Below are 10,620 nucleotides of genomic sequence, written 5' to 3'. Positions count from 1 at the left end.
CTAACAAGACTTAAAGATCGCGCCACTCATCCTACACTCATCTCCATTCATACTTGGCTTAAAATACCTACTTTGTATGGTCGCCATTTCATTGAAAAAGTATTAAAGTATTTGCTATCATCATTATTTTCATGTGTTGCATTTTATATATGGGTAGTAATTTGCTCTCTTTCTGAGTAATTTCTATAATTATAGCATGCCTGGGTAGCTGAGTGGTTATAGTGCTTGCCTAGTAATCAAAAGGTCGCCGGTTCGATCCTGAGAAAAGTCAGTAGCTTTTTGAAGGTTCGAAACTGGACCCAGCTGTTCCTGATCATTGGGCTTTAAATAAATGATCCTGACTAATGAAACAGCTGATCTTAGTCGGTAACAAAGCTACACAGATCATCTCACACCATTCTACACTCATCCTTCACTCATATTTGAGTTAAAATACGCACCTAGGTGGCGTCCCCATCTCAATAATTGATAATTGATATATTGGACAGATGCTTCACAGCATTAATTTCATAATTAATTGTTTTTTTTCTAAATTTAATTAAAAACAACTGTAACAGTAAACAATAATTTATTTTAACTCAAGCACAAATTTGAGACAATATTCACATTATAGTAATCTACATTGGGTTTCCTTGGTTGTCTATTTGTCATCCTTGAAGTCGTCGGGGTTTTTCCTCATCAACTTCTTGTGGATTTTCTCATTTTCTGTGTAGACCAAGTAGCCGAGCATGAAAGCTGAAACAAAAAAAAACTTTTTGAAGAAGGTACAGGGCCGATTTACTGAATAGGCAAGGTAGGCACGTGCCTAGGGCGCGAGGCAAATGGCTTTTTATGGGGGGCGCCAAAAATATTGGAAAAATAAAAAAAATTGTGGCCGTTTTTGCATGCGATCGCGGTAAACTGATAATCCCTTGTGGCCGTGTAGAAGTCTCCCACAAATGTGGCAAGATGTTAATTATTTCCTGCGGTTGTATATATACGTCATCATCGTCCGTCTCCCGCGATCGCGGCAAAGTTCTGACTATTTCCAGCGGATGTGTGGACATAATTATCGTATGTTTTCTGTGTTATCGTCTTCCTTGACCGCGGCAATATATGAACACATCCCGCGGTCGTGATGAGATTATCACCGTCTACCGCGAATGAGGCAAAATTTTAATATTTTTCCGGGGTCGTGTGGACATTATCATCTTCTTGCCTAATCACGATAAAATTCTGATAATCCCTCACAGCCATGAAGACATCATCGCCTCCCGTGGTCGTGAGGCATTGTCATCCTCTCCCGCCATTGCGGCAAATGGTAATCATCTCCCGCGGTTGTTTGGAGAGCATCATCGTCTTTCGCAAATGAGGCAAAATTCTGATCTTTCCCGAAGTCGAGTGGACATTATCATCGTCTTGCGTGATTGCGGTCAAATTCTGATCATCCCTCGCAGCCGTGTAGAGTAGAAATCATTATTGTAACTACCGCGATCCTGTAGACACTGTAATCGTCTCCCGCGGTCGTGAAGACATCGTAATTGTCTCCCGCGATTACAACAAAATGTTAATAACATCCCACAGTTATGTGGAGATCATTATCGTCTTCCGTGATCGTGGCAAATTTCTGACTGTTTTCCGCGGTTGTGTGGACATTATCTTCGTCTTCTGTGATTGCGGCAATGTTCTGATTATATCGCGGCTCTGTAGATCTGATTGTCGTATTGCGCGATCGCGGTAAAATCATGATCATATCCCGCGGTCGTTTAGACATTATCATCATCTCAAGCGATCGCGGCAAAGTTCTGATCATCCCTCGCGGCCTTGTGGAGACATATTATCGTCTCCCGTGGTCACGGAAACGTCACTGTTGTCATGCGCCATCGCGGTAAATTGAAAATTCCAGGTAGAAATACAAAATGCACACATAATTCCCGGTTCAAAAAATCACGCTTAATTCCCGGATTTCCCGGTTGGTGGTCACCCTGTATATATTGCAAAGGGGCGCTACTATTTTAGTTGCGACAACATGTTAAGACAATCCAAATTAAGAAAAAAAAAACATAAAAATCAGAGAACTAGGTACCCATATTTCAGAAAAGAAAAAAAAGAATTTGATTGGTAGGTATAACATACATCTCAAAATTTGCAAGTAGCCTAATATTAAGAACATTTTTAAGAATAAAACATCACAAAATTTAACTTTCAGACCTATTAACCTACCGGTACTGAAATCAAAATTAGGCAATCCTAAAGAAAAACCATCAAAATTTGACATGTCTGGAATAATGAAATTAATTGTAAAATGATTGTGTAACATGAAATATATCGGCCAAACAAAAAGAAAAATCCAAACCAGATTCAAAGAACCAAGCTCATACAAAATACAGAAGACGTGAAAAATCAGAGCTCTTGCTAGCCACAGTATTAATACAGGACACATTTTCAATTTGGGAAACCTTAAACTTTTGAAACAAATTATAAAACCTCAACATCTTAATGCAGGGGAATCTTATTTTATAGAAAAAACAGATCAAAATTATTTGTTAAATAATGAAGACGGCCCAATTCTGAACTCGGAATTACTTAAAATAATTACATCAAGAAAAACACTGTAATATATCCAAATATCAAAAGATTATTTTTTTCATATATTTTTCCAATATCCTCTACATCATCTGTTTCAACTTTACTTTAAATTAATTTATAATTGTAAATATTTACTTTTGTAGGCCTATCAGTTTAAACACAGCCTGACGATGGAAACATAGTTTCTGAAAGCGCTTGTGGATTAAAATAATTTATTACATATTGGCCTTGTTGAACTTTTAAATTTAATTACACATTTCACTACCTGCATAACAAAACTTGACCAGATGCAAACTTACGGGGTGCGACAATAAAGAGCTTTGCCCTGATCCTACGGAAGATGTTGGGGAGACCTTGCGAGATGGCTCCAGCAAAAGCCCTCTGCTCGAACGGACTGAGCTTGTAGGTGATGATACCTCGCACGGTTGCTAACTCACCGAAGTGTTTACCCAATAATGTCAGTGTCTGTCTCATGATTGCTTTCTGAAAACAAATATGACTTCATTAGAAAATGTGGATGACAGGATTTATTAAATAATTTACGGAAGTGTCACTGGTTTCATATCACTAGTGAAATGTCATTGATCCATTGAAAATCTTACGGTCAAAGCTTGTAGACTTGATCCAAAGTCAGTGGCGGCGATAACAGTCTGTGCCCCCCACCCCCCGCAAGTTAGTTCACCAGGGTCACCCTCTCCCAATAATCTTTAAAAAAATTAACATTATCACAGGTATTTCCGCCTAAACTTGTACTAAGCTTGGCACGGCATCTCCCAAGGCACACAGACATCATCATCGTCTTCCATGATCGCGGCAAAATCGTGAATACTTTCCGTAGTGATGGAAACATTACCGTATCATAGTCTTACCGTGATTGCAACCAAACCTAGCACATCACCAAATAACAACATCATCATCTAAGTTAGTACAGTAGACTCCCTCTTATGCGGATTCCTCGGGGCCTAGGCCAGTCCGCCGGATGATGGGTTTTCCGGTTAAACCGATGTCCCCAAAATCGTTATAACGGACTTTTTAAATGCATACTGTATACAGTATTTGACTCAAATCTAGGAGACCATTGATTGATTAGACATGTGATCACTGGTCTTAATTCTTTCCCACGAGAACAGTCGTTTCAGTACCGCCCACTTCCTGCCAATCTAGTCTGGTTAAACCGAAGTGCTGATAAAAATTGTACGGTTAAAGAGATGTCAATTCTGCCAAGTGCAGTCCGGTTAATCCGATGTCCGGTTAAAAGGTGTCCGGATAAGAGAGAGTTTACTAAATGAATGTCTCCTGCGTCGTGTGTCACCATTATTGTCTTCCACAATCGCGGCAAAATATTAAACATCTCCCGCGGCCGCAGAGACATCGTCGTCACCTGCGGGGTAATTTTGTCGTCTACATCTGCGATTGCAGCAAAAGCGTATCTTTCAATCTCATGAGTGTGATCCTTGGCTAGCGGACATTAGGCTAAAGCTTTTACTTTTTTGATACTTTTTTAATTGGGTATTACTATAATATATACTTGTATTGAGTAGGACTAATTGAGAAAATCAGCTCAAGCTTGAATGATTTTCTGCCTTATCCTTGATCAAGGCCAGGTTCTGCTCAGCTAGAAAATCTACATTCTGTGTTCAAAGTCTACGGTTTCCCAAGTAAACTGATTTTTAACCGACCTATTTTGGCTCTAGGCCAAATACGTTTGTCATTTTTTACATCTGACTCAAAGTAAACAAATCTAATGTCCAGTCTCCTAATAGTAGGTAACTTATCAATGAAAGAATCAAATTAATCCTAGAGCTACTTACCCACCTACATCTATCAGGTAAAAAAGTCAACTGCCTTTATATAAAAAAAATTTAAAAATGTTAGGACTGAAGGCCTAAGCCTAAGTTACAACATAGATAGGTTTAACACGTTCGCTACTGCAATAGTACGAAATTTTCCATTCACATGGACCAGCGACGCACATATGCGACGGCCGGTTTCTACCCATAGACTGCCGTCGCATATATGCGACGGCTAGTCATATTAAAATAGACTGCCGACGCATATTTGCGTCGGGGTTCTAATGTTATTAAAATGCTTATATCTTTGTAGTGGTCTATTTGAAGGCACTGAATTCCCTGCAGTGGTCTACAGAGATGTCTGACGCACAACTGCGTCGCTTGGTCTGTGGATATGATGATTGGTGACGTCATATAATAGTAGGAAAAAGTGGTCTTTACTTTTCTGCATCACTGTATGTATGTATGCTGCATTATCCTGTGTACCTAGCTTTTATATTTGTTCAGTTATAAACTGTTCTTGAATAATCTGTTTATTTTTTTACTTACTTTCACCTTAAAACACAAAAAAATGAGCCGTCGCATATATGCGACGTTTAGTCTATTTTAAGAAAACTATGATAATTTTCACTATTGTTTTCGCTGTAGACCGGGCGTCGCAAATATGCGACATTACAAAAGGTTATAAAAAATACAAAAAAAACAAGAACAATTTATTTACAAACACTATTGTAGCGCATTACAATGTAAATGATCACTGTTTTACAGGTTTTCGCCCGTGGTCTGTGTGTACATGTTATCCAAGTGACAGCCGGTCTATGTGTAAGATTGAAATGTATACCTCGGTCTGTGGCAAAGACCGCGGCGTCGCATATATGCGACGCTCAGTAGCGAACGTGTTAACCATAGGATAAGGGACTATGTTTTATCTATGGTTTGTTTAACTAAAGAACCTTCCAATGCAGTTTTTATGGCAATTGACTTAAGATATCAGTGCAGAAGAATTGAGAGGATTCTTAAATAGAATCTAATGCATCAGTATATTACAAAAATATATGTTTTAATTAAGTAAATTATAGGTTTTTAAATTAGTGTAGGCCCAGGTGCATAGCCTACAGAATTAGGCCTAATTGGTCACGATCAATACCACAATGCCCTTCTTTCCATAACCTAAATCATTATTATACTAGTTATTATACTTGCGCACGTAAAAATATATACTTACAATAAAATAATATGAATTAAAAGTCTTATAACAGAAATAATTATTAATAAGAGATATTACCGTGAATGACTTTTAACGTCCTTCCTTCCAGAGATTTTTTGTCCGAAGACAAGGAAGAAGGAATGAATCTGCTTTAACGACATAGAGTTTTCCTCTGTCAATGTTACGCAAACTACTAATATATTTCTTGTGTATTATAATTATAATTTTATGTTTTCGGACTGCCACAGCATTATTTTGTATAATAAAGGTTCATGCATGTTTGAAAAAAAAATTAAACTTGATTTGGCCTCTAACAAGTTTTTTGAATGTGGGGAAAATGTGTTTAAACCCCAAAAAAATCGTAGCTTATGGCAATTTGCGTTCCCTTAAGTCATCATGAGTGTGTGTACAGAACGACAGAACTGGAAGAGAATAAATTGTGGCTACTCTGTCTACAGTTTTCAATTTCTACTATTTTTATTTATGTATTTTCTATAACAGTGGCATTTTTTCATGGCCACTTAATCTCCAGGTTCCGGCCATCGAAGTGGCGGGAAACGGAGCAAGTACCATTCTATTCTTTGCCGTGAGGGGTTATAAACCGTCAAAACCGTTAAACCGTAGGATAGGTCCGGCTCCCGAGTGCCGTTTTGACTCCCCAGGACCCCAGAGTGTTAGAGTGATTCAGGGGACGGGTATTAGTAGGCAGGATGTAACGGAGACCAGGTACGGTTTTTTTAACTGGGCTACCCTAATATTGATTGAAAATTAATATCGATTTGATCAGTAAACCTGTATTCATTGTTTTTCATAATCAGCAAGTGTGGTTAGGTCAGGTAATAACAGTTTCATGTTATCCCTAAAACAAATTTCGCTCATCCCCCCTAGTCGATCTTTCCACCCCCATACGCACTGCACCGTGGAACCGGTCACTGATACAGTTCGGCCAAAACTTATGTGTGCACGGACGGGTTGCTACTAGCCGAACTAAAACATACGGGTATTGGTTATTGGCAGTGCTGGGGTAGGGGTGAGTTTATAGCAACACACAAATGTTTTCACAAAAGTACCCCGCCAACCCCCTCGCATAGACCCGACCAGGCCTCAGGCTGTAAAATGACCCTCGTCAAAGTGTTTAGGCAAACGGCACTCGGCCATGTACTCGAAGTGGCAACGTGGCAAGTAGTGTTGTAACTCAGCTGAGCTGTTTTGTTCGGAGGCAGCTAATGGTATTTTTTGTGTATTTAAGAATACAAAAGCTTAGTTACTGAGCTATGAAAATATTGACTATATTTTAAATGTACAGAAATAGATTTTTAATTTACAGGGTTATTGATATAAGTCATAAGTTCTTTATTTCAAACTTACATTTTATTGGAATAGTCAAGTTTACAATGAAATGTACAAAAGATAAAATATGAAAAAAAAACTCTACCAACTAAAACAATTTTACCTTCTAGTAAATCTAACAGGACATAAATCACTGACTACATGCCAGCGGAAAAATCGCTGATCTGTAGCAATCATTTTTAACCAAAATGTTTTTCTAAGTTTTCTCCTAAACCTGAATAGATTAGTCTCCAGCTTTAGACATTGAGGAAGTTGGTTAAAAAGTTTAATTCCATTGTACAGAAGGTGATGTTGGGAAAATGAAGTTGAGTGGATGGGAATTTTTAAGTTGTATTAATTTGTACTGTAGATGTAGGGTATATGTAGTTGTGAGGTATGTACTTTTTTTTAAGGGAGAGGAGGGAAAATGCTTTTACGCACACAGGTAGCCAGCCTGTAGTGTGAGACTCCTGAATCTATCGCAGACTACTTACTAAAAAACCCCCTCTACTCTGTTGGACACAGACCTGGAATTGTTTGTCACATTACTTCAAGTCAGGCCAACATGTTACCTAAGCCCTCAGGGCTCACCGTTTATGGTATTTGGATACTTTATGACCTACACCGCATCCCGGTCAAGGTCAAGCTTGTTGGTGCGGAGAATACCCTGTTGTCCCGTCAGAAATTGGGTGAGGTAGAAGTCCACCTCTCCGTGCCACCGATCCACCCAAGGTTGGAATTGCTGTATCAGTCGCCTGGTCCAGAGTCCCCGTGTCTCCTGTTCCCAGCCCTCCTGCCACAGCTGGTAGGTGCGGGTGCGTTCCTCTGTTCGTGCCTCGTCCTCCCCACGGCGCTGATAAATTGCTTTTCTCTCCGCCGCCAAAAGTTTGACGGGGATGACTCCAGCAACCACCAGGACGGCGGGTTCGGACACTGTTCGGTAGGCGGATGCAACTCTTAGTGCTGCCTGACGCTGAACTCGGGTAAGCCGCATCCTATATACCTCCTTATTTAGAGCGTCTGCCCACACCTCAACACCGTACGGACTGGAGAGAAGACATTAACAGCCTTCTACGGCTGGACCGAGGCCCTCCGACATTGGCCATCAACCGGCTAAGAGAGGAGACCACCCTAGCGGCCTTGTCCGCCGTACGGAAAATCTGATCCCGCCAGCTAAGCTTGCTGTCCACCATAATCCCAAGGTACTTGGCAGAACGAACGGTCTGGACTTCAACGGCCCCTACCCTCAACGGCACGATGGTGTCAATCCGTTTTTTTGTTAATATCACGATCTCAGTTTTGCTCGAAGCAAGCGAGAGACCGTGGTCTGTCATCCATGCGCTTATAGTACGCATAACTCGGTTCAGCTTTAGCTGATCCAGCTCAACGCTACGTGCAGCTATCAAAACTGCAACGTCGTCCGCGTACCCAACCAAAACAGTTTCCTCAGGCATTTCAGACCTCAGGAGGCTGTCATACGCGACATTCCAGAGGTCCGGGCCGAGTATGGAACCTTGGGCAGCACCGGAAGTGACACTCATCGTCCGTGGACCCTCTGTAGTGTCATACAAGAGGAGGCGGAACTGGAGATAATCCTCTATGATACGCATGAGGTATGCCGGGACGTGGAAGGTGTTCTCCAGAGCATCCAGCATATCGTACCACCTCGCCGAATTAAATGCGTTTCGCACATCGAGAGTGACGAGCAGCACAACCCTTCGAGAGTAGTGGTTAAAATCCTCAGCTCTCATCACGGCTTGCTTCACCTCTTCAACAGCGTCAACCGTAGATCGCCCCATCCTGAATCCATACTGCCGAGGGGACAGGTCCCCCGCAGCGACCACGACTGAATTCAGTCGGGAACGTATCAACTTCTCGAGGACTTTTCCAGCCGTAGCCAACATACACAGAGGTCTGTAAGAGGATGGCAGGTCTGGGTCTCCCTTTTCCTTCCCAACAAGCACAAGCCTAGCTGTTTTCCAGCACGAGGGGAAAACTCCTTCGACTAGGCAGGCATTGTACATGCGCAAAAGGATCAAGGGGTTAATAGTCAAAACCTTTTTGAGAACTTCGCCGGGTACCCCATCGGGTCCAGGAGCCTTATTGTTCTTCAGGGATAGGACGGCCGCCTCCACCTCTCCAAGACTGAAAAGTGGTACGTCATCCACCCTTCCGAAATCCCGCAGTGGGCGCAACGTGTGAGCCGGGAAAAGGGACTCGACTATCCTCTCCATAGTGGCCCCATCCATGACGGAAGGTGGAGAGCGGGTGCCAAGTTTCTTGGTTACCAGTTTGTAACCCAAGCCCCACGGATTGGAATCGATATCGTCCCTTAATGTCTCCCAGCAACTACGTTTACTCCGGTGGATGGCTCGACGAAGAGACCTCCTAGCCACTCTGTAAGCATCCGACTTACGACGTCTGTCTACAGGTTCTCTGGCCCTGGTAGCAAGTCTTCTGGCTCTCAATGCTGACCGACGCAATTCCGCAATCTCGGCAGTCCACCAGTACACAGGTCGCTTATTGCACCGGGATCTTCCGCGAGGCATAGACTCATCGCAAGCGGAGACAATTAGTCCCATCATGGATGTAACTAACACCTCTGCATGAGCCACGCTAGTTGCGGGGGGAACCACCGGTGTTCCTCGTAAGATGGCTTCATTGAATTTTGCCACGTCCAATTTTTTAATATTCCATCGAACGGGCACTTGACGAAACGCGGCTACTTGTCTCTGATGACCATCCAGGACATCAAAAATAATGTACTGGTGGTCACTGCCCGTGTAATCCTCCAGGACTCTCCAGGCTCTGATCCTTGGCAAAAGGGACTCAGATGCAAGGGTTATGTCTGGGATCGTTCCCCGCATCCCAGGGCGCCGGAAAGTTGGCGTGTTTCCCTCGTTGACGACAACGAGTCCGGCTCTGGCAGCAAAGTCCAGAATGTACTTGCCCCGGGAATTGGTGAGGGTCATTCCCCACTCGACAGCCCTAGCATTAAAATCCCCACCCACGACGACGTGTCCTGTGGTATTGCGCACGCTCTCTTCCAGGCGGTCTATCTTCTCACGAAATTCACGGATGGCCTCGTTGAGAGTGAGGTAGACACTAAAGTAAGTGACATCCCGGCACCGAACCCAAACGAAACCTCGGCCCTTCGCGTGACCCCGTACTTGTACTTTCGCTGCATTACGCGCCCAGAATGCAGCAGTACCAAGACTATCAGGGAACCAAAAAGATGGGTCCCTATCACGGTACTGGTACTGTTCGCTGACTAAGAGCGCGTTGACATCGTGTTCTAGGGTAAGCTGACATAGAAGTGCGTCAGCCGACCTGGATCGCTCAAGATTGCACTGAAGGATTCTTATCTTCGTGAAAGGACTTTCGCTTGCTGTAGTGCAGATTTGAATACACTACGCTGTCCAGACCCAGCTATATGCTTCAAGTGTTTGTCAGCGAGCCCATTTTCTTTGCAAAGGAAACAGGACTCGACTTGGCAGTCCTTACGGACGTGACCGACCTCCCCGCACCGAAGGCAGTTCTTGCTTCGGTCGGGTCCCTTTGGAATTTCGGGAGGAATGGCCGAAACAGAGGCATTTAAAACACCTCTTCACTTCCACTCTCCGTCTGAGCCTGCAGTTGACCCAGCCGACTCTCAGATGCTGGAGTCCCAGCACCTTCGTGGCATGTGCGTATGCCATTTCGGCGACCGCCATCCGCTGCTGACTC

At 43.0% G+C, this 10,620-nt stretch overlaps 1 protein-coding gene across 2 annotated transcripts; it reads right to left on the bottom strand.

Moving 5' to 3' along the window:
* Positions 1-551: 551 nt before the first annotated feature.
* On the bottom strand, positions 552-5,716 carry LOC128990175 (cytochrome b-c1 complex subunit 8). 2 transcript variants are annotated; one of them, XM_054412457.1, is made up of 3 exons: positions 5,644-5,716; positions 2,868-3,051; positions 552-735 (listed from the first exon to the last, which is right to left on the bottom strand). In XM_054412457.1, exons 2-3 carry the CDS (start codon positions 3,040-3,042, stop codon positions 641-643), a joined length of 270 nt encoding a protein of 89 aa, XP_054268432.1. In that variant the 5' UTR covers positions 3,043-3,051; positions 5,644-5,716; the 3' UTR covers positions 552-640. The 2 variants fall into 2 exon arrangements, with proteins under 2 accessions (XP_054268432.1, XP_054268433.1); XM_054412458.1 differs by having other exon boundaries at positions 5,584-5,683.
* Between the last annotated feature and the right edge of the window lie 4,904 nt (positions 5,717-10,620).

The sequence above is a fragment of the Macrosteles quadrilineatus genome, unplaced genomic scaffold (assembly GCF_028750875.1).
Source record: "Macrosteles quadrilineatus isolate MER2022 unplaced genomic scaffold, UCM_ALF_1.0 Scaffold_3__2_contigs__length_128488019, whole genome shotgun sequence".
NCBI classification, from domain to species: domain Eukaryota; kingdom Metazoa; phylum Arthropoda; class Insecta; order Hemiptera; family Cicadellidae; genus Macrosteles; species Macrosteles quadrilineatus.
The sequence above is the reverse complement of the archived record's forward strand: the minus strand, read 5'-3'. Positions and strand labels throughout refer to the sequence as shown.